General features: G+C 40.2%; 1 protein-coding gene across 1 annotated transcript in view; it reads right to left on the bottom strand.

The window, feature by feature from the left end:
• The window catches only part of SNX6 (sorting nexin 6), a 53,455-nt gene that overhangs the window by 13,720 nt on the left and 15,729 nt on the right, over positions 1-24,006 (bottom strand). The window contains exons 5-12 of the mRNA XM_050953936.1: positions 19,242-19,363; positions 16,591-16,714; positions 15,034-15,129; positions 11,135-11,240; positions 6,059-6,134; positions 5,330-5,369; positions 3,816-3,902; positions 2,724-2,883 (exon numbers count right to left, since the gene is read on the bottom strand). Of these exons, the coding sequence (XP_050809893.1) occupies positions 2,724-2,883; positions 3,816-3,902; positions 5,330-5,369; positions 6,059-6,134; positions 11,135-11,240; positions 15,034-15,129; positions 16,591-16,714; positions 19,242-19,363 (811 nt within the window). The remainder of the gene's footprint in view (positions 1-2,723; positions 2,884-3,815; positions 3,903-5,329; positions 5,370-6,058; positions 6,135-11,134; positions 11,241-15,033; positions 15,130-16,590; positions 16,715-19,241; positions 19,364-24,006) is intronic.

Genomic DNA, 24,006 nt, shown 5'->3' on the forward strand with positions numbered 1-24,006 from the left:
TGCTGTGCGTGTAACTGCAGTGTAGACATACCGTTAGAGAAGGAGCTATTTAAAATGTGATTGTGCTGACTTCTCTTAATCATAATTTTCATATATGTAAAGCTCTTTTGGAGTCAGATAGCATGTGTCCCTTTAAAAAAAATAAAATACTAAATTTAAAATAGGGCTGTCGATTAATTGCAGTTAAATCACGTGATTAACTCAAAAAATTTAATTGAGATTAAAAAAATTTATTGCGATTAATTGCAGTTTTAATCGCACTGTTATACAATAGAATACCAATTGAAATTTATTAAATATTTTGGATGTGTTTCTACATTTTCAAATATACTGATTTCTATTACAACACAGAATACAAATTGTACAGTACTCACTTTAAATATTTGTAATAAAAATTACATATGTGTTAAAATGATAAACAAACTAAATAGTATTTTTCAATTCACTTCATACAAGTACCATAGTACAATCTCTTTATCGTGAAAGCGCAGACTTTTTTCTTACATAACTGAACTCAAAAACAAAACAATGTAAAACTTTAGAGTCTGCAAGTCCACTCAGTCCTACCTCTTGTTCAGCAAATTGCTAAGTCAAACAAGTTTGTTTATATTTACGGGAGATAATGCTGCCCTCTTATTTATAATGTCACCTGAAAGTGAGAACAGGCGTTCGCATGGCACTTTTGTAGCCAGAATTGCAACGTATTTACGTGCCAGATACTCTAAAAATTCGTATGCCCCTTCATGCGTTGGCCACCATTCCAGAGGAAATGCTTCCATGCTGATGATGTGCGTTAAAAAAATAGTGTGTTAATTAAATTTGTGACTGAACTCCTTGGGGGAGAACTGTCTCTCTCCTGCTCTGTTTTACTGCATTTGCCATATATTTCATGTCATAGCAGTCTCGGATGATGATCCAGCAAGTTGTTCATTTTAGAATGCTTTCACTGCAGATTTGACAAAATGCAAAGAAGGTACCAATATGAGATTTCTGAAGATAGCTACAACACCTCAACCCAAGATTTAAGAACGTGAAGTGCCTTCCAAAATCCGATCGGGATGGAGTGTGGAGCATGCTTTCAGAAGTCTTAAAAGAGCAACACTCCAATGCGGAAACTACAAAACCCGAAACACCAAAACAGAAAATCAACCTTCTGCTGGTGGTATCTGACTCGTATGATGAAAATGAACATGCATTGGTCTGCACTACTATGGATCGTTACTGAGCAGAACTCATCATAAGCATGGCCACATCCTCTGGAATGGTGGTTGAAGCATGAAGGGGCATACAAATATTTAGCATATCTGGCATGTAAATACCTTGCAACACTGGCTACAACAGTGCCATGCAAACGTCTGTTCTCACTTTCAGGTCACATTGTAAACCAGAAGCGGGCAGCATTATTTCCTGCAAATGTAAACAAACTTGTTTGAGTGACTGGCTGAACAAGAAGTAGGACTGAATGGACTTGTAGGCTCTAAAGTTTTACATTGTTTTATTTTTGAGTGCAGTAATTTTTTGTACATAATTCTACATTTGTAAGTTCAACTTTCATGATAAAGAGATTGCACTACAGTACTTGTATTAATTAAAAATACTATATTTTATTTTTACAGTGCAAATATTTATAATAAAAAATGAATATAATATGACCATTGTACACTTTGTATTGTGTACTGTAATTGAAATCAATATATTTGAAAAACTAGAAAACAAAAATATTTATATAAGTAGTATTCTATTTTTTTAACAGCGCAATTAATCGTAATTAATTTTTTTAATCACTTGACAGCCCTAATTTAAAGATTAAATTCATTCTTCTCTTCTCCCTTCATCACTTGCCCCAAAAACTTGACTTCACTCATGAGTGAAAGCAGGCAGGTGAAAAGTTCTGCAGAGAACACCAGAGCAAAATTAACTAGAAGAACAGCTCAGGCAGGTAGTCTAAAGACAATGTGCTTGTCAGAACACTTCAGGGGCTAACAGGATCTTTCTCCAAAGAGCCACTAACTCTGGCAGATTTACAAAGCCAAAGAATTTTAGCGACTGATGCGGATGGGGAAGCAAGGTGGGCTCCAGGGGCTAATTTAGGACAGGGGATGCTGACTGGGTCAGAAGACCACTTCCTCAAGCCAACTTTAACCCAAAGGGGGAAAAAGACTTGCAGAAAGGAGGCAGCACACTGAACAGTCTCTTCTCCAAAGGAGGAGCACCTTTCACCCACCAAAGCTGCTTCATTTGGGATAGAGCTCCAGTACTAGCATCCCCAGCAAAAAACTCCCCTCACTGGCTCCTCTGTTTCTGACCTATACCACCTGCAATGAGATGTGGCAGTCAATGAAAATCAGCACTGAAGTGGCTAGGCAGAGTTGTGTAAGGCCATTTCAACAGAGCTTGACAAAATTATGTGTGTCTTCACTATCTGCAGTCAGTTACACTTTTGTGCATGTCAAAACAAGTGACAACTTAGTTACTTGTATCTTGATTTGAGGAAATTCAGCCGTTTAAGCATCATATTGGTACGAGAAAGACCATTAGTCTTTAATATTGATGGAAAATACTGTTAAATGTCCTCAGATAAGTCACAAATAAATACAGATTAAAAGCAGAGAAAATTCAGAGCAGTAAACATATTCTAAATGTCTGAAAAATTGAGGCTATTCAAGAAAACAGATTTTTTTAAAAGTGCAAATATAATGTGTGATCAAAGATTGCTCAAATACCTTGTTTTGCTGATTCAGATATTTTTTCAAATTTCTGACAACATACTTGCTGAGTGGTTTCAGCTTGCAGCACATCTTTATTTTTTGCTCTTGCTTTATCCAATGCCTTATTAGCATTTTCATAATCCACTAGTGACCTAGATCTTCTATATAGGAGATCCTGCAAAAACGAAGTATAAGACTGTATAAAATCTACAATTACCTACTGTTCGATATCTTCAATTTTAGCCCTAGATCAGAGCATAGACTACCTTGTTTTTTCAAGATTTTCATTTTATTCCTGCTTGTTAAGATTATTCTAACTTTAGTCATGTGAATATAGAAGAACAGATTCTCCCACCCCAGCAACAAAAAAGAACATAAAAATTCCCACATCAGATCAGACAAGTGATCTCATCTAGTCCAATATTCTGTCTGACAGTGGCAAACACTAGAAGCTTCAAAGGATGTTGCAAGAAACTTAGGAGAAGGCAGGTATGGGGAATTCCATGTCCTCCCAGAAAATCAGAATCAGACTACTGTTTAGAAATAGTACTAGCCTTCTGTATTAAAAAATGTCAACAGCATCCATCATCACCACTACCTTTTTCTGAATGTGGATAATTTTGTAAACTGCTTCTTCAAACTGTTAGAAGGAAAACAGTTTCTTCCCACACAAAGCAAACAGTTTTGGAACCAACTTTTCTTATAATAAAGTTTTATTTAAATTTGTTGTTTTAATTTGAGTGATTTTAGAGTATATAAAACAGTTGTCAAACTGTATGACTAATTTTCAATTAAGCACAACAGTTAGAATAGTTTGTGAATTATAAGTAGTTTAGAGAATTTTTCAAAGTCACTCCTTCATTGCTTCTAAATCCACAAATGATATTTAGCCTTGCAGATAGGAACAAACAAAATTTGACCACAATTTTCTTAAGAGTGAAGATCCAATGTCATACTGGGGGAAGAGGGCAAAAATTAACAGGCTGGAGATTTTAGTATTTAGTATTCCTCATCCACCGAATTAATGTAATTTACATTCACTTAGGTGATCCCTAAATACTCTTTCCAGTAGTGCACGACCTCATTGAACATAAAGCACAAATTCACCTTAGCAGCTTGCGATTCCCTTAAATAATATTTCAGAAGGTCAGAAAGCTTAAGGTCTTCATCTGCAGATACCCGTGCCTCTATTTTCTGGAAGGGGGGGAGAAAAAAAAAGTGATATGCCCTTCTCAGAACATCTGGACTCCAATTTTTCATTTGTTTGATGCAAGTACAGGTGCAAATACTCGCAAAGCAACAGTGCATGATGCACACAGATATTACTACTTTCAAAAAATTAAACAATCAAAGTTTTTAGCATCATGTGCTAGTTATGCCTGTTTATAGGAATGCGCTAGGTATGCCTGTTTGTCTTATAGGAAGCCAGTTTTTAACAGGGACGATGTTCCCACTTTCAATGGCATTTATTGTATACTGAAAAAAGTAGAGAAGTTCACATAGCCTCAGAGGAAAATACACCGTCTCACCATATGATCTGAACAGAACATAAAAATTCTGTCTTAACTCCGTATCAGCTATTCAAGTGCAGATACTCTTCAAAGAGACCAATTTCACTGTATGAACTGTCTGGAAAGATCAACCAGTTCTGTACAATTGCTGGCACCTACCTTCATCTCCGACATCTACAGGGTTAAAATGTTATTCCAGTAACACATCCAGCTTTGACCAAATCAGTAACTGTGTTCAAAACTCATGAAGTTGAATCTCAGTGATGAGAAGGCAATAAACTGATTCAACAGTCTTTGAATAAAATATGTACCTAATACAGTATTGCTGTACCCGTACGTAGTTAAACAGAACAGGGTAAATCATTTATCTAAAGAAACATTCCTGATTCAGAAAGTCTTCATTATTCCATGTCTGCATAAACCAATAGGTTTTAAAATATTCATGTTTACTAGCTATTTACATAACTAATTTGCTGACCTCTCAAATGATTGTTGACCAAGGTCCTAACTCAATATTTTTAAATTTTCCCTTTCCATTAGTGTCCTTTCCACTCAATCTACTGCATTATACTCTTATTCCTGATGGCTTTCTCATGGGATAGTATAACTTGGAGGCAATCTTCCTGTATGCTCTTTCAAGTGCAAGTCTTTTAAAATCACTTCTGTTGCAGTAATAGACAAAAAAAAAACTTTTGAGCACTTAACATTTTGGAGGACTAGCTCCCCTTACTTGGCAAAATTAATGTCAGGCCAAAAGGTAGATAAACCATATTCTTTGAAGAGCTCTGTGTAAACTTGTCCCTTTCACCAACAAGTGGTCCAATAAATATTACCTCGACCTCTCTTTTACCCTTTCACACAGTCTACAAAGTCATTTTTAATGTAGTTTTATTTAAAGACTAAACATTTACTTTAAAAAGCAGTTTGAAAATCCTAACACACTATCTTCCTCCTCACCACTGCCCAATGCTCAAATACTTATCATAAAAAACTCAAGCTGATCAAAAGACCACTGACTCCAAGATACTAATTGTCAGTATCATAGCACACACAGAGCTATATTATTATAAACAGAAGTTTACATCTAAAAATTGATTTAATGATACATACCCTTGTTTTGTCAAATAACTCTGATACCTTCAGAAAAAACCTGGGAACGAAACAGATACGTATTATGACTTTAATGGTTTTCAGTTCAATTGCCAATCAATGATTGAAATAACCTGATCACAAAACCAAGATTTGGTACTGCAACTGGTGTATAGTATCACCAGAACTGAGGTGAATTGACAAATATCTGTACGTTAACTTCATACATACCTCCTTCCTGCAATAATGCCAAGGACATGGTTAAGCCTTAACATGATATAGTTAAGCCTTCGTTTTCACAAGCAAGTTTCATAGAACATTTTTTAAAATTGCCTATGTTTAAGTGTGCAGAGTCCCAAGAGTACAATTTAGTTCAGAGTATCAAAAGACCATTCAATATATTGGACACAATTACCAAAAGCTTGAGTGAGCACAAGTCTCCATGTGGATGCATACTTCTTGTTTTCAACTCTAGGGAAAGAATGGGGATCCACAACGATGCCACTTTTCATGATCGCTCTGCTGTGACTATGACAAAGCATGCATATATCCAGATCTTAGACGTGCTCTTGTCATGCCTTACAATCTGCTTGCTATGCATATGGGGAATGGTAAGGTAAGAGAAAGAAACTATTCTTTTGGATGTTATTCTTTCTTATGGACTCAATCCATTTTGATAATGGAATAGACATCAACCCTGGGTAGCAATCTGTCCCATAATTTAATCACTTTTAACAATAAAAATCTTACTTGCACATATCTGTGGAGTCCTGTGTTCCTAATGTATATAATGAAGAACCAATTCTATTACAGTCATCTGCAACACCTAGAAAGAAAAAAAGGACTTAAGATTGAATATTTCACTCTACTCTTGTATGAATATTATTTCAAGAAGCACAAGTTTTTTCTTCAAAACTGGATGCTTTTCTAAAAGGAATGCTCTAGTTCAACCAGGAGTTATGGACTTGATGCAGGAATTACAAGATGAAATTCTGGGAAGCAGCAGCCCCAGCACCCTAGCTCCATGCATTGCCTCCACTCCACCCCAAACTCCGGTTCTGCAGCTCCCATTGGCTGGGAACTGCAGCCAATGGGAGCCGCAGGGGTGGTGCCTGGCTGCCAGTAGAGCCAGCATGTGGAGCTAGGGAAGCCCCCTCCAGGTAAGCAGCAGCTCCAACCCCAAGCCCACCCACACCCAAACTCCTGCTGCCCCAAGACTGCCCCAGCAGCAGCCAATGCAACTGACCCAGGGGCTACCCAAGCTGCTCAGGTGGCTCCTGGGCCAGCCACACAGGGCTGCTGAAGAAGTCACAGACTCTGTGACTTCCGTGAAAAACACAATATACCATGGTGTGGACATAGCCTGCTTTTCACTGCAGCATGTAGCTAAACCTACCCTACATGCCCTCACGAGTGGTGTGCCTTTGCCTTTCAGCTTTCAGATATTTGAGAAAACTGGAAATTTCTTAACTCACTTTACCTTAGGAATATAAGGAAGTTAATATTCTTGTTCTGATGGCACTTCATCACAACAGATTACAAAAAAGATACAAAAAGTTTGTAGCATAGACCTTGTTTTAACAGATTGTTTTTTGGACCAACTTCCCTCTGACTCACTATTGTATATCAGCCTGTGGAACTACTATAATAGCTTATATAGCAGAGTCATAGTAGGAAATTATTTATTTTAATCAGTCTAAATCAGTGGTTCTCAAACTTTTTTTTTCACGGACCACTTGAAAATTGCTGAGGGTCTCGGCAGACCATTTAATGATCCTTCCAAATGTTGTTTGTACCATTAGCTAACTATTGTAAAGTGATTTGGATAAAAGCACTACATAAAAAATAATAAAAAAAATTTGTTCTACAAATAAAAGCACACAACTCATATTTTAGTATCAGTTGTCTTACCTTTCTAATGTAATGGATGTGCCTCTCTCCCCCGCCACTGCAGCCCATGAGCTGGGGCTGGGAAGGAGGGGGGGGTCTCTCCTGCCATAGCAGCCACAGAGGTGAGGCTGGGGAGGAGGGCCATCTCTACCTGGCAGCTGAAGCCCTGGAGCTGGGGAAAGTTGCCTCTTTCTCTGACCACCGCAGCCCTGCATGTCCCAAATTCTCCCCATCCCCTCTTCTCACCCCACTGCCCCCTCCCACCTACCTCCTATTCTCCCCAAGGCCATCACTTCACCTTACATGTGTGTCTTCTCCAGGGTCCAGGTACCTAATTCGTGGAGCCATGCCTGTGTTGCTACACTAATTAGGAGGGTGGCCCTTCATTCTCTCATATGCAGCCACCTAGGTGTGCACCTGAAAGGGAACTATCTGTGGACCACCTGAACGGAGATCACAGACCACTGGTGGTCCGTGGACCACAGACTGAGAACCTCTGGTCTAAATGATATTTTAATGTAACTTAACAGCTGGAAGTGAGACACGACAACTCCTTGCGACACTCCAGCTCTCTGGGGATCATTAGTAAGCGCTCCACAGACCAAGCTTGAGAATCTCTGCAAGATTCCTGTGGTCCATACTCTACTTCCCTAGAAAGAACTTTGAAGGAAACCATCAGTCCCCAGGCTCCGTTTGATTGGACTGGCCACTACGATACCTCAGAATGTTGAGAGCCATGTGTTTCTCAACCATTAGGATCAATGAAACTGTGATCTCTTGAGTTTGGTCAGTCTCTTGCTACCAGACCCTCATATTTTTGTGGTACATTGGAAATAAAAACCAGGAGAGTTACAGATCCTGTCCTGGTCCTAGTCAGGTAATACCCAAGGGTCTTCCTGATGTCATCTAGTATGGCATCTAACCTCTGCTAGACGTGAATAAATTTTAGGGAAAAATACAAGAAAGTTAAGGGTCTGGTTAAAATAGAAACCTGAAACCACTTTAGACAGGAATTTGTAGTGAGGACACAGGGCCATTCTTACAGAACATAAGTCACAAGGGCCTGGCTCTCACTAGAATCTGGGCTGCTAATGCAGCTATGCAGAATGCAATCTTCAGAGAAATTGTACGAAGACTGTCTGACAGGAGTTTGAACCAGGGCCTCCACTAGCTTCATAAGTACCAGTTTCAGATCCCATTAACAAAGGTGGTTCACACAGAAGAAGGGATACATGGAGTAAGTCTCTGGCAAACTGCATTACTGCAGGGTCAGCAAAGATCAACAGTCCATGCATTAGAGGGTGGAAAGTTGAAATGGCAGACACATGAAGGGTGGTAGCTCATATTTTTAACATATATGTAGCAGAAGACCCAAAACCAAAAGTAATGGAAGGCCATTTCGAATCTACTCTTTTCTGACTTGCTCAGAAGGAAAATCCCTTCCATTTCATCAAGTAGGTTTTCCTGGTCAATGCCTCCTGTTTTCCAATATAACCTCTTGACTTTGACAAAATACTCAATCTAGTGTTCCCAGAAATCCAGACATCTAGCTGTCAGCTTAAGAAGAGAATCAGAATCTGGGTGAAGAATCTTGTCCTGATTCTGAGACAAAAGTTCTGGTAAACTGGGATGCAAGTTTTGCAGTTCAGTTCTCACTTCTAGGGCAATGGAGAACTGAAATTGCAAAAAACTCAGGCTGGAACTAACAGCACCATCTTGGGTTGCAAGTCTCGAACAGTGTGCTGAGGTAAGCACCTCAACATACTCCACAGATGTCAATTACTATTACCAAGGGAGGCATATGGAATTGTCCTCTAGCAAGAAAGCTTTCATAGCTGTGAAAGCTCAGAAATCCAATCCCTATCTTTGTGCTGGGATTGGAAAGGACTTTGTTTATGTGAATCCCCAAGAACACTGTGCACCTTCCCTAGGGCAGAAGACACTCCCTATGGAGACTGGGCTCTTATAAGCCAATCACAGTTACAGCAAAAACAGATGTCCTTTCCCCAGTTCTTCCCAGAGAAAGTGCTACTTTGAGCTACTGCAGAGGTGCGGCTGTCACCAATCTTCACATCTTTAACCTGTGCAAAAACAGGGACTTCACCCACTTTTGCCAGGCCTGTAAGCAGCCACTTCTTGCAAAGGATCTTTGACATTAAAGTGCCCTTTTAATGAAGATTCTGCCAGACTCCACAGCTTGTGCCTTAAGAATCTCTTCCAACAGCAGTTTAAAGATGACCCTCCTAATCTTTTCAGGTTTCATAGGAGAAAGCAAGATAGATCCAACATCTATTCAAATTGTGACCGTCTCCCAGTTACCAGACATTGCACATCACCCTCAGTGACCAGTGTCAAAGTGTTTTATGAAGCGCAAGACTTGAAAGGCCTGCCTTTCTAGTCACTTCACCATGGTGCCATTGTGTCAGCAGACCCTAACAAAAGGGAAAGAAAAACAAAGATAAAAGAGAACTGTACTGAAAAAGGATGGTATGGCAATGCAGAAGAGCTGAGCCCAGATGACACTTGAAAAAAATATGCGAACACTAGGGGGAAAAGAGCTACTCTAAAAAAAATCCTATTTAATTTTTCACAAACAAAAATCCCTAGAGAAGATAAGGACAAACCAACTCAGCGAGGGATGCGTCAAGAACACCGAGCTATGCCAGCTCACTGCTCTTTTAGCAGTCTGAAGGACACAGGTGGGTCTATGCCTGCTTGTATGCCCTTGGAATTCACTGAGTGGAAGAAGGTGGGTGCACACACATGGCCCCAACAGACACTGCTTACTAGAAGTTTCCGAGCTGATTAATACCAATGGCACCTTCCACGACTGAAGCTGGGCAATTGAGGAATAAGACATTTATTTCTTTCCTGAACTTAAGGTCGCCAATAGTCCCCAAATTTTGGCATGCCAAAATTTCACAAACCTCTCCACTCCCCTGACATATTATGACTGCCTCTTTTGGTTGAAGAAGCATAGATGAGTTTGAGGTTGAGTAAAGAAATTTAATTTCTTGTGTGGCATGAATTGAACCGAGGTAACTGAAGGCAGATCTAAAGTTCTCCCAACTAGAACAGGTTTGTGACAGAATTTATTCATAAATGTAGCTGTACCACCCACCTCTGCACTTTAAAATTCATAAAATTTAACTAAAGGTTAAATACATGTTTCAGTTATCCCCAAAAGAGATGTTCTGAAGAATCAAACTGTCTCCAGTGTAAAAGCAAATTATTCTAATTCCAACTGGTCTAGTACAGCATTAGCCATGGGGAAAATGGCACTCTTGGCAGACTTGTGTTTTAGTGCCACAGGCCCCCGCTGCCTCCCCAAATCCGCCATTCATTGCCCTGGCCCCCATGGCTTCCCTGCCCTACTCCCCATCACCCCAGCCCCCACTGCCTCCCCAGGCCTCACTGCCTCCCCCCACAATTGCCCCAAGTTCCCTTCCATGACTTTGCACTCCAGGCCAGCTCTGCTCCTTGCCTCTTGACCATGGCGCCCACCCAAGCATTAGTTACACCCAGAGATATGTTATTCCAAGATCTGATTAGTCTTTGGTCCACCAATGGCTGTTAGCCAGGATGGGCAAGGATGGTGTCCCTAGCCTCTGTTTGCCAGAAGCTGGGAATGGGCAATGGAATGGATCACTTGATGAATACCTGTTCTGTTCATTCCCTCTGGGGCACCTGGGATTGGCCACTGTCGGAAGAGAGGATACTGCCCCAGATGGACCTTTGGTCTGACCCAGTAAGGCCATTCTTATGTTTACTTCTCCTTGCATAAAGACATTTGTACTCCCTGAGAATTTTACTCTTCCTTGCATGTGAGGCAAGTTATCAATGGAAGGACACTGCCAATCACAAAGAATTACAAAGTTTTCTAGTGTGTGCTACAACTAATGGGGCTCCCCCCAACCCCAGAGAACAGAAACTCACTTTTGTGTGATCTTGTCATTTTATCAGATTTGCCAGAAGCATCTTTGACTCGGTTATGGTATTCTACAAGGAATGTTCTTTCGTGTTCAAAAAAGTCATCTACATCCTAAAAGACAAAACAGCATTTAGAACACAGATTCAGCTGTCTATAATAATGACATAAAATTTAGTATACAAGCATGACTGTGTACAATTAAATACTTTAAATACGTGTAAGTGAACTCTGTACTTATTTTGTACAACACCCTATATGAAAGTCAGTTTCTACTTCACTTACCTGCCAAGTCCCGCAAGATTTGCTGTTTGCCTGCAATGTTTTAGACTTTATGATAATAGGTGTTGCACCTACTTAGAATCCTGGCTCTATGATAATAGGTATTATACCTACCTAGAATCCTGAACACATAGTTAGCAGATAGATGAAAGAAAAACTGATTTTTAGATGTGGTGTTTTATAATGCATTTGTAATTTACTAGGGCGGTTGTAATAAGTACCTTCCATCTCTAAGTCACCAGTTCTATTATGACTCAAACCAGCAGTGAAGGAGAGGGAGAAGGTTCATTACCATTCATCTGGCTAGTAAAATAGTTAGATATCTAGTCTCAGCTGCAGTATTGCATCCAGTTCTGGGCACCACACTTTGGGAAAGATGTGGACAAATTAGACAAAGTCCAGAGAGAGCAACACAAATGATTAAAGATCTAGAAAACATTAGTTACAAGGAAAGATTAAAAACTGAGTTTGTTTTGTCTGGAGAAGAGAAGACTGAGGGGGGACACATGATAACAGTCTTCAAGTATGAAAAGGCTGTTATAAAGAGGAGGGTGATAAACTGTTCTCCTTAACCACTGAAGACAGGACAAGAAGTAATGGGCTTAAATTGCAGCTAAAGAGATTTAGATTAGACAGTAGAAAAAACTTCCTAACAGTAAGGGTAGTTAAGCACTGAAAAAAGTTGCCTACGGAGGTTGTGGAATCTCATAGACTCACAGACTCTAGGACTGGAAGGGACCTCGAGAGGTCATCGAGTCCAGTCCCCTGCCCTCATGGCAGGACCAAATACTGTCTAGACCATCCCTAATAGACATTTATCTAACCTACTCTTAAATATCTCCAGAGATGGAGATTCCACAACTTCCCTAGGCAATTTATTCCAGTGTTTATCTACCCTGACAGTTAGGAACTTTTTCCTAATGTCCAACCTAAATCTCCCTTGCTGCAGTTTAAGCCCATTGCTTCTTGTTCTATCATTGGAGGCTAAGGTGAACAAGTTTTCTCCCTCCTCCTGATGACACCCTTTTAGATACCTCCATGATTTGAGGTTTTTAAGAACAGGTTAGAAAAAGACCCATCAAGGATGGTCCAGATCACTGGTTCTCAACCAGGGGTACCTGTACACTTGGGGATATACAGAAGTCTTCCAGGGGATATATCAACTGATCTAGATATTTGCCTATTTTACAACAGGCTACATAAAAAGCACTAGCAAAGTCAGTACAAACTAAAATTTCATACAACTTGTTTATTCTGTTTTATATGCTTTATACACTGAAATGCAAGTATAATATTTATATTCCATTGATTTTATAATTATATGGTAAAAATGAGAACGTAAGCAATTTTTCAGTAATAGTGTGCTGTGACACTTCGGTATTTTTAGGTCTGATTTTGTAAGCAAGTAGTTTTTAAGTGAGGTGAAATTTGCAGTATGCAACACAAATCAGACTCCTGAAAGGGTAGTCTGGAAAGGTTGAGAACCACTGGCCTAGATAATACTTAGTCCTGCCTCAGTATAGAGTACTGGGCTAGATGACCTATCAAAGTTCCATCCAGTGCTACATTTCTATGATTTTCTGTCCAATGCCTAGTAGACAGGTATCTACCTAAAAAGATTAACACAACTGTCACAATTAGACATTTCTGTTAGTAGTCTCTGCAGAGATGCTATGAACTGAGTGGGCAAGGACATTGAATTACTCTGTCATCCAGACCATTCAGATCATGCTGAAGCATATAGGTTTGAACAGCTACTGCCCATTTAATATCTGCTCTGTGGACAGAAGACTGGGTTACAGTATTGCTAATCAAGCCCCTTTCATAAATACTACTCGGGGGGGGGTAGGGGGGGGAAGACCTGAACAAAAAGCCTTAGCACACCTTCATTATTAACCAATACACAGGACATACATCATGCAACAGCATTCATGTGATATACAATATGAATGAACATGGGAGTTCTCTCTATACTGTTTTGAAAACTGTGATGATGATGATTGGGAGACTCTAAGATGTCTAAATAGCATTACAGTGGATGCAGATTTACACTAGGCAAGAGTCTGAAACATTACATTTACATTATCTTTTCTCCTTGAATAAGGGTTTTTATATATATATATTGCCTTTTAGACTCTCTTCTGCACCAGAACTAGCCCATGGTAGCAGTAACCACATCTGATGTCTCTTAAGAATTCAAAGGCATACAATTAGGAAAATTACATAGGGCTTGAAAAATTCCCTTGCTAGTGGGAAGCTTTCACTAGAGCGCAGAGGGGATGAAGTTAACAGTTTCTCCAGAATTTAAAGTTTCATTATACAAGTACATTTCTAATCAATACAGTTCCAAAGATAACTTTCCAATCATTAACTGAATGAAAGATTCAATATGGTCTTCCTGAGTCTACAGACAACTGCAATGCCTAAGAATTCTGAATATCACAGTGAAATTGTCCAGACTTGTTAATTTCACTGGGCACTGGTAAAATAGTACAGAATCATGTTTGTTTCACAATGCTATTTGGGAAAGCTATAAAGAGCAACATATGAAGGACAGGTCCCATCAATGGCTATTAGCCGAGATGGTCAGGGACCATCATGCTCTGGGTGTCCCTAAGCCTCTGACTGCAAGATGCTGGGAAAGGACAACAGGGGATGGATCACTTTGACTGTCCTGTCCCATTTACTCCCTTGGAATCATATAGCTTTAGCCACTGTCAGAACACAGGATATTGGGATAGATGTACCATTGGTCTGATCGCATAGAGTTATTCTTATGTTCTTAACAAAAGCAGGTATCAGAGTTATACATTGGGGGAGGGAAATGGCCCCTACCCACTCCACCCCACACACACACCCCTGCCAAAAAAAAAAAAAAAAAAAGGCTGGAGAAGGGATAAAACAGTGAACGCCCTCCCTGTGAAGCAGCCAGATAGTTCTGGAAGGTGACTGGGGTAGGAGTGGGAGGAGATCCAAAGCCTCTTTCCAGCAGGTAGACATGCACCTTTAAGGGCTTGTCTTCAATGCCAGAGTAAGTCGACCCAAGCTATGCAGCTGTAGTTAACATAGCTTAGGTCAACCTACCCCGGGGTCTTCACTGCGCTGCACTGACAGAAGACGATCTCCGGTCAACTTACCTTATTCTTCTCTGAGAGCTGGCATACTGGGGTCGACTGGAGAGCGTGCCACCATTGATTTAGCAGGTCTTCACTAGACCCACTAAATCGACACCTGCTGCATCGATTGCGGCAGCGTCAATCTCCCCATAGTGAAGACAAGCCCTAAGATTACAATTCCTACTATCCAGAAGAGAATAATATGAATGATGGAACCTCCAGAAAGGGTCCCAAGATAGCACGCTTCTCAGTAGCTAGTGTTGCAAGGGGCTAGGCATCTCATCAAATTGCTACACCTGGGCTTTGCTGGTGTGGCCCCAAGTCCCTACACCTTCACCTCTTTTGTATCTACCTCTAGCAAGTGTATAATAAATTTGTGAAGCCCTGAAATGTACTTGGCATGCATTTGGTATTTATCTCCTTTTATAATCATATTTGATTTCAGTTCAAAGAGATACAGTTTCAAACAATTATTGAACATTTTATTAACATTGCTGGAGATGAATCACCTTTACTCCTGAAACAATGACACCATCTGCTGATTTAACCATGTTTTTAAAGAAGTCTTCAAGTTTCTCTTTCTTGTTTTTCCCTCGAACACTCAACTGAAAGACAAGTTCACATCTCAAGTTAGCATGTTCTCTGAAGACAATAAAAGCAATGAATTCATTTTTGCACTTAGAGGAGCTAGAAATTATACTAGAAACTGAAAGTCTTGTATCAGGTTGATTTCTGTTTGCCTAGCAGTACATTGTATACATATGTGGACGATGCACCAAGTATTACTAATACAACATTCTGCATTCTACTAGTTATTGACCAGACTTCCTTTAATATCTAATGTGAGTTTTGGGAAAACATGCATCTCCATAGTATTTGGGAAGAATACTGAATGTATCTGTATCATTTCAACTACATTCATTCTCAAATGTCCTCATTTTATACACAATAAAAGGAAGCTACTGACAAGTTAGCTAACGCCACTAGGTTCTGCTCTTCATTTGCTGCTTACAACTGCAAATTACTTCATCTTCAGGAATCCAGCTCCTCCTTGCTTCCACTAAAATCATCCCTCCCACATCATCTCCCCACATCCTTTCTGTCCACCTAACTTTCCAGATCTGTGAGGCCAGAATTCCTGGACCAGCTTTGCTTCTTCTGCAGCAAGTATTGAGTTGACCTTCTATATATCAAAGAACCAAAAGTCATGTTTCAAGTTAACAAAAAAATCAATTACCTGAGGTTTGGTTTTAGTTTTATTTTCAATTTTCAACTTTGAAGACAGCGCAAGATATATAGTTACAATTAGTTACTTTAAAAAGTAACTGAGGCACCACTAACTAGACAATATACACCATCATCTCAGAAATAGGTTTTTGGGCAAGTTACAATACATAACAGCGTTCACCTCACTAGCCCAATATTAGGATTCCAACTCCAATGCAGCATGAAGACCGCTTGTATTGGTTACTTCTCTATATATTTAACTAGTTTAGCTATCACAAAACTATTCTGCTTCTCCAAGTTTTTTGTCATCTTGGCATAATATTTAATAACCATGTTAAGCCACAGATTATTCCTCAGTATAACAGAACCTTTACCCATCATAATTTTTAATCAAAGAGTTACTGTTGGAATCCTGACTTGATGAGAACTAATCACATTCAAGTCTTACAAAACAGTGATAATGACCGTTTGTTTCATCATGCTCTCTCTTTCAAAACACCTGATATCAATCAAGAGAATGGTTGAGAAAATATCTTCCTGAGCTATAGCAAATGGCAACTGATTAAAAAGTGTTACTAGTCTCCTATAAATATTTTTTTATGACCAGGCTACAGTTCAAACACTATAAATTAGGTCCTGAATGTCAATTTCCCAGATGGCAGAAAAATTAACTTTGAGAGGGCCAGCTAATTAAATTTCTTAAATTCTAAATCCAAATAGGTTTGGTTAAGGAATCACTGTAAATTATTTCAAGAGAGCAAGTGTTCTACCCATTTTCAATCATATCATGAAAGTATATCTTGATTACTTTTGCTACTGAATCAGTTTTCAATACTCACATCCTGATTATATTCCAAGAAGACATGGAAATTTAAATCTTTTCTCAAGATAGGATGAGCTGCCACACGACACAAGAACACTTCATGCATTGCAACTGTCTTCTTGAATATTGCCAGATACTCACTGGAAACAAAAAACAAGTACAGTGACTACAAAATACAGAATTAAAATTCCACCTGAAACAGTTACTTTTTGATTAAGCCGACTGCAGAAATTAGAAACATCCTCGTACACAGAAGAAACTAAGGAGTGCTAAAATATTTTACCCTAACTTTTGATGTTAGTATATTATGTGGTATTTAATGTGTGCACTAAGAAGACAATGTTAATACATGGAGAAAAATGTAATCCTTTATCATATTACATAAGCAGACATATAGAGATAAATACAACAAACATTACAGGCCCTTTAAATGAGGATACAAATCCCACCTGAGTGTTAGTTCCACTGGAAGTATAAGGCCATTTAGCCTTCCCATAAACTATCAAGAACTAACAAGATGCAAAACTGTACCACACAAGCAATCTCGTAGCCTATTCTGAATATTCCTTCCTCTATCACCATCTTGCCTGTTTTCTCCCCTCAACTTAAGTGTCTGTATTTTGTCCATTTAGCTAGCAAGCTCTTTGGATAAGGAATCTCATTCCACGTCTAAAGTGCCTACAACATGTTGGGTGCTATATACACGGATCTTTTGCTTATTTTCACTTTTAGAACTGTCATAAAATTTAGTACAGTAGAACCTCAGAAATACGAAAACCTCAGAAATGGAGGTTATAACTCGGAAATGTTTGTAATTCTGAACAAAACATTATAGTAGTTTTTTCAAAAGTTTACAACTGCATATTGACTTAATACAGCTTTGAAACTTGACTATACAGAAGAAAAATGCTGCTTTTAACCATCTTAATTTAAACAAAACAAGCACAGAAACAGTTTTGTTTTTTTAAAGTAATTGAGGTTTAACACAGTACTGTACTGTATTTGCTTTTTGTTTTGTCTCTGCTGCTGCCTGATTGCATACTTTTGGTTTTTAATGAAGTGTGTGGTTGACAATCAGTTTGTAACTCCGAGGTTTTACCATATATCAAAAGCCAAGTACTGTATCATGATAAGTCAGTCGCCCAGTTCAACCAAACTAGATTTTAAGGCAATAATTGGAGCTTAGTTTATGGTGGAAACAAAAGATTAATCAGGAGGAGGAGCATCTATTCTTATCAATACTAGTTTACTACCGTTTATTTTATTTTGTAAATTAAATTAACTGACATGTTTAGTAAACTGCATTGACTGTACAGAGATAAGAGGAAAGGGGCTTCTTTTATTCCCACTCAAGTTAACGATGAAATGGCTTAACTGACACACTTGCTTCCACTACGTGCAAGGAGGGATCATAAGATTTACATACCAGCAAACCAGCAGGATCAGTGTTGGGAGGTGTTTGATCTCTGTGAGAGCAGTAGTCATTCAGTGAAGACAAAAAAGAAGGATGCAGAGGATGGAGGTGGCAGTAGAAGAAACCCCAAGGTTTCTGTGTTATCCAGCCCCTAACCAGACCACAAAAGAATCATGATCAGGGCCGCTGGAAAATCACAGATTCTTCAATATTTATTGTGCTCTGCTAATTTCCAGTTTTCTGGCGTATGAAGTATAAGTGTATATTTCCTCTGCTGTCAAACCTTCTCTTGCACACCAGTCTAATATAGTACTTTTACCAGTTCAGTGCTTTGGAGAGAAGTAATCTAGTAGCAGTGTAAATATACACATGAAAACTGAAATCAGGGAGGGAGGAGAAAGAGCAAAGAGGTCCATGGATGAGATAAAAGAAAGGGGATGGAGTAAGGAAAAAGATTTTCCTATATGACTCAACACAGAGTACTAAACCTTAAAACAAATCCTCCAATCACTATCAACTTCATAACCAGGGAAGTCACTATTTCCAAGAAACTCTCCTTCTGTAAAATTATGTACTCCCAATAAAAAAAACAGGTCAGGCAGTTACCAAATTTCCAGTTCTACACAACAGAAGCTTGATAATTGCACATTAACAACTAACTACTGTGGCTGTACAAGCTCCTATTACTTCACACAGATGTGAGAGGTCTTCTGCCTCTCCTATGTCTGTCACTAATAGTAACTAAAGGTAGAAAGTAAAATTTGCATTTTTAATTATTACTAGAGCACATGCAAAGAAAGCAGCTCAGTCCATATTCATGGTGAAACGAAAGATTTATACAAGTACATAGTAAAAACAGAAAAGCAGGTTATCAGTCTGACTGAAGCTGCCTTCATAAGTGATCTGTAAAGGAAAAGGTTAGTTGAGATCTAATTCCTCACCTTTACAGTTTATTCTTGAAGGATTTTTTGTAAAAACAAAGAAAAGCTAACTGTTTTCCATTTTCAGTGTTTATTTATATTACTCCTTTATAAAATTCTTACAATTCTGAGCAATAATTTCTACAGTTTTCCTGATGGCGCTGATCATGATCATTATGATAACACTGATTACGTGGTAACTGTGGATGCGCAAACCTGCATCTTCCGGAAGGGATCACTGTTGTGAAATGATTAGAAGTATGGAATAGCAGAGAGCACTAAAAGGCAATTGAAACATGCACACACACAGAGCACTGAATAAAATATACATACGCTTCCAATTCTTGTTTCATCTTGGTGAACTCTTCCTTAGTCATCGATCCTTCTCCTTCTCCAAGTTTCTGTAGTTTTTCCCTTGAAGCATCAAAGTCAGGCCTCGGGGGTGCCGGTGGAATCTGTGAAATGAGTCAAAGTACTTTTGAATTCCTCACCTTCTTAGTCAAAGCTAAAGCCCTTCAAATAAGGGCACAGTAACGCCTTGTCTATACTATACAGTTTTACTGACAAAAGTCAGCTTTTGTCAACAAAACAGCGGCTCCTCCCGCCGATGTAACTCCTCTGCTATGCTGATATAATAAAATCACCACGATGTGTAGCATAGTGCTTTTTGCAATACAGTTAGAGCAATGCAGCATCAGTGGAGACACCTCAGTGGGTTATGTCACCTTAATTGGCCTCCAGGTGTCCCACAAAGTCCATCATGACCGCTCTGGCCAGCAGTTTGAACTCTGCTGCCCTGAAGGTACACAGATATGCGCCACTGCTCTGTTTAAAGGCCCAGGAATTAGTAGGAGAAGGGGCATGAAAGGGGGACACAGCAGTGTCATGCTAAAATGAAGGAGATGAGGCAGGTGTACCAAAAGGCAAGAGAGACTAACCATAGCTCTATAAGGAGCTGCATGCCTCCTTGGTGGTGACCCCAGCTACATCACCAAGAGCCCGATGGATACTTTGGAGAGACTGGAGGCAACAGCCAGCAGACTTGACCCCAATGAGGAAGTGGTGGATGAGGAAGTGGAGCTGGAGGGCGATGTGGTGCACACGGCAGGGTCGTCCAGTGGCACAGCAAGTAAGGACCTCTCCACCACTCCAGAGAGATCTAACCAGTCCTAGCACTTCAGCTCTGCATCCTGCATGCCAGGAGAGGGGAGCTCCAGTAAGTGCTCATTTTGCTTTGATACTGCACGGTGAGAGGAGATTGAGCTCTCATGTACTTTTTTATATGGTAAAGGATGGATGAGAGAGAAATTAACAACAGAGTCCCAGCTATGCTGTGGGGTCACAGCAGAAAAGTTTGTTAATGTACACAGGAATGTCCTGGGAATCCTTCATAGAAATCTCTAGGAAGCTTTCCTGTAGCTATTCTGCATTCCTCTGCCGAAGGTTCCTTGGGAGACCTGTCCTGTTTCTCTCCCTGCTATATGAAATTTTGCCGTGCAACCCAGCAATTATTTCTGTAAGGAACAGAGCGGCACACAGGTGAGCAGCAAACAGAGCTGGTTTGAGGCCACACGCATGCAAAAGATGCACCCGTAGGAGTGAGATATAAGGTTCGATTACGCTAGCCTCTGGAAAAGGGTACCAATATTCAGAATAGGCTCCCTAGACACTTATAGTAACCCACTTCGCAAACCACCCTTTGTCCCTTCTTGCCCATTCTCCCTTGCCCACCCCACCCCCATAATTGGGACTGTGCTGACCTTTGGGTTAGCCAAGGGACAGTGAGTAAGAGGTGTGTGTAAATTTTGTGATTCATGGCTGGAAGCACATTCATAATACTGTGTCTGTTCATTGTTTCTTTGGCTTCTGCAGATGTGCCCTTGAGGACCCACTAGTCCAAACCAGCAGAGTGCCTCCATTAGATAAGGCAGCATCCCAGAAGGAGTAAGGAGGATATGTTTCACAAAGTGCTGGAGTCAACAGGTGCAGCACATGGTCTCCCTCCATGCTCTGGTTTGGCTATCAATGAAAGACTCAGGCTGGATAGCCAAGAAAGGACACAGGTGCAGGAGCAGATGATAAAGCTCCTGAAGGGCCAGACAGAGATGTTGAAGTCCCTCATTAACCTGCTGTCTGAGCACATCCATGCCCATATCTCCCTCCAGCCACTACAGAACTCCAGTCCATACCCTCCCCAAACTTCCTCACCGCATTCCTCACATGTTCCAGGTCCCTCACAGTATTCCATGCACTCCACACGTACAGACTGATTTTCCAATGAAAGCTGGAGTTACACCCAGCTGTGAGACTGTTCCTCATTTTCATATCTCCTATTTGATCAAAAGTTTGTTTTATCCCATTATTAAAGTTGAGTCTTTGAAATAAAATGAGTCTTTATTTGTGATTTATATACATCACTCAAACACAGTGGCTATAAGTAGCAATATTTGCTCCTTGCAATTAATGATCAGGAAGCAAGCACTACAAGCAGCAAGTAAACGTTGCCTGGCCAAATGCATCTCATAAAGATGCATTACTGGAAATCATTGTCAAAATGCTCCTTCAAAGCCTCCCTGATTCAAATAGCCTCCTGCTGCATCTCTCTAATTGCCTTTGTATCTGGCTGCTCAAAATCAGCAGCCAGCCGCCTGGCCTCAGTGGGGAAATTCCCCCTCCCCCCCCACCCCTCACTTCACAAGTATTATGCAGAGTACAGCAGGCCACAATGACCATCAGAATATTTTCCTCATTGAGGTATAACTGGCCAAAACAGTGCCAGAAACCTTTTAACCGGCAAAAGGCATATTCAATGATCATTTAGCACCTGCTCAGCCTGTTGTTAACGTGTTCCTTGCTGTTGTCTAGGTTCCCAGTGTAAGGCTTCATGAACCATGGGAGCAAGAGGTAGGCAGGTCTCCAAGGATCACTATGGGCATTTCCATATCCCCCATTAGAATCTTCTGATCTGGAAAGAAAGTCCCAGCGCGCAGCTTTCTATATAGTCCAGTGTTCCGAAAGATTCATGCATCATTCACGTTCCCTGACCACCCCACACTTATGACAGTAAAACAGTCATGGTGATCCACCAGCGCCTGCAGGACCACGGAGTAGTATCCTTTTCAGTTGATGAACTCCATCACAAAACGGTCACAGGCCAAATTTGGGATACGTGTTCCATCTATCGCCCTGCCACAGCTAGGGAATAACATTGCCTCAAAGCCATTTATTATTTCCTGCACATTACCAAGAGTCACAGTCCTTCATAGCAGGAGGCAATGAATGGCTCTGCACACTTGCATCACCAATACCCCCATAGTGGATTTTCCAACTCCAAATTGATTTGTGACTGATTGGTAGCAGTCTAGAGTTGCCAGCTTCCACACAGCAATCACCACTCACTTTTCCACAGTGAGGGCAGCCCTCATTCTGGTGTCCTTGCACCACAGCGTTAGGGTGAGCTCCACACACAGTTCAAGGAAGGCGGCTTTGCACATCCAAAAGTTCGGAGGCCACCACTCATCGTCCCATGCATGCATCATGATGTGATCCCATCACTCAGTGCTTGTTTCCTGAGCCCAGTACCAACAGTTCACTGTGGCAAGCTGTTCCATGAATGCCAGCAGAAATCTTGAGTTATTTGTTTCCATGGCAGACAGTAGGACAGACACCACTAATTCACTCTGTTTCGCAGCCCATGAAATACTGCAGTACCAGCCACGTTGCGTTCATAATGCTCATCACCAAAATGGTCAGCAGCTCAGGATCTATACTGTCAGGCAGAGACAGCAGGCACAGAGTTTACAAAGGCTGTTGAAAAATGGCACAAAACGAAGTTGGAAGCCCATGGAATGATGGAATGGAAAGAACTGCATCACAGGACAGCGAGCATGTCCCCATGATTCACCGCAATCCATTCCCAGAACTCCCAGTGGCAAAGGGTGACAAGTTGCACAGTGGGATAGATACCCATGGTACAATGCTCTCTCTGTCGATGCAAGAGCAACGGTTGTGAACACACTCAAGCCAACACAAAGAACACTATGTGGACATGCTCCACCAATGTTATTAAAGTGACTTATGATCAACTTAACACTGTAGTGTAGACATGGCCTAAGTTGCTTAAAACTTTTTAGACCTGAACTCCTGCTGTTCTCCTCCCTGCTCATCGTTAACACTCTTGTGGCCAAAAGTCACCCGATGAACAATTTATGGAGCATACTAGCCCAATGTCCCATTTTCAAGTCATGGTTTCCTTTCATATTACTAAAATGTTAGTTTCTGGTTCCAATAATCTACTTACAACTGGCCTTATGAAAATTAAATATTTCTGATTCACTTAACTTCTGTCAACTATTCTGATGTTTCTTTTAAACAATGAGGACATTGTCAAGGTATTTTCAAAAATTGTTTTAATACCCTCCATTCATATTTTCTGAAAAGCATGAAATTGGAGTAATTTTTCTACCATTCATTGCACATTCAATTGTTATTGCTAGGCTGCTGGAATTAAACAATACATTTGTCGGAAAAAGAGAGACAAACTTCATATACAGTAAATAAAGATATGGTAGGTAAAATTTTGGGCCACTTAACCTTTCAGTTATTTTATAATATGGTGCACTATAAGTTAAAACAATTCATCTAAACTATTCCTGAATTACTAAGGCTATGTCTACACTACAAGCACTATAGCAGCACAGCTGCAGCTATCCTGCTGTAGCACTGACACTTTCCACAGAGACAGAAAGAGTTTTTCTGCCGCTGTAGTAAATCCACCCCCGTAAGAATTCTTCCATCCACCCAAAGGTGTAGATACCAGGGCTCAGGTCAGTTTAACTACATTTCTCAGGGGTGTGAATTTTTCAACTAGACTGTACACCAGGAATCGAAATTATGCTGAAGTCTAAACATGTTAATACAAACTGTTTAAGAACAACTTCTCATTTCACTTTAAGCCCTTACTACACACACAGAAAAATTAATCTCAAAGCATTAACAAACCAGCAACCAGCTGACAAAGGGCTGGTCTACATTGAAAATTTACAGCTGCATAGCTAAGTCTCTCAGGGGCATGAAAAATCCACACCCTTAATAGATG

This window comes from Gopherus flavomarginatus, chromosome 5, assembly GCF_025201925.1.
Source record: "Gopherus flavomarginatus isolate rGopFla2 chromosome 5, rGopFla2.mat.asm, whole genome shotgun sequence".
NCBI classification, from domain to species: Eukaryota; Metazoa; Chordata; order Testudines; family Testudinidae; genus Gopherus; species Gopherus flavomarginatus.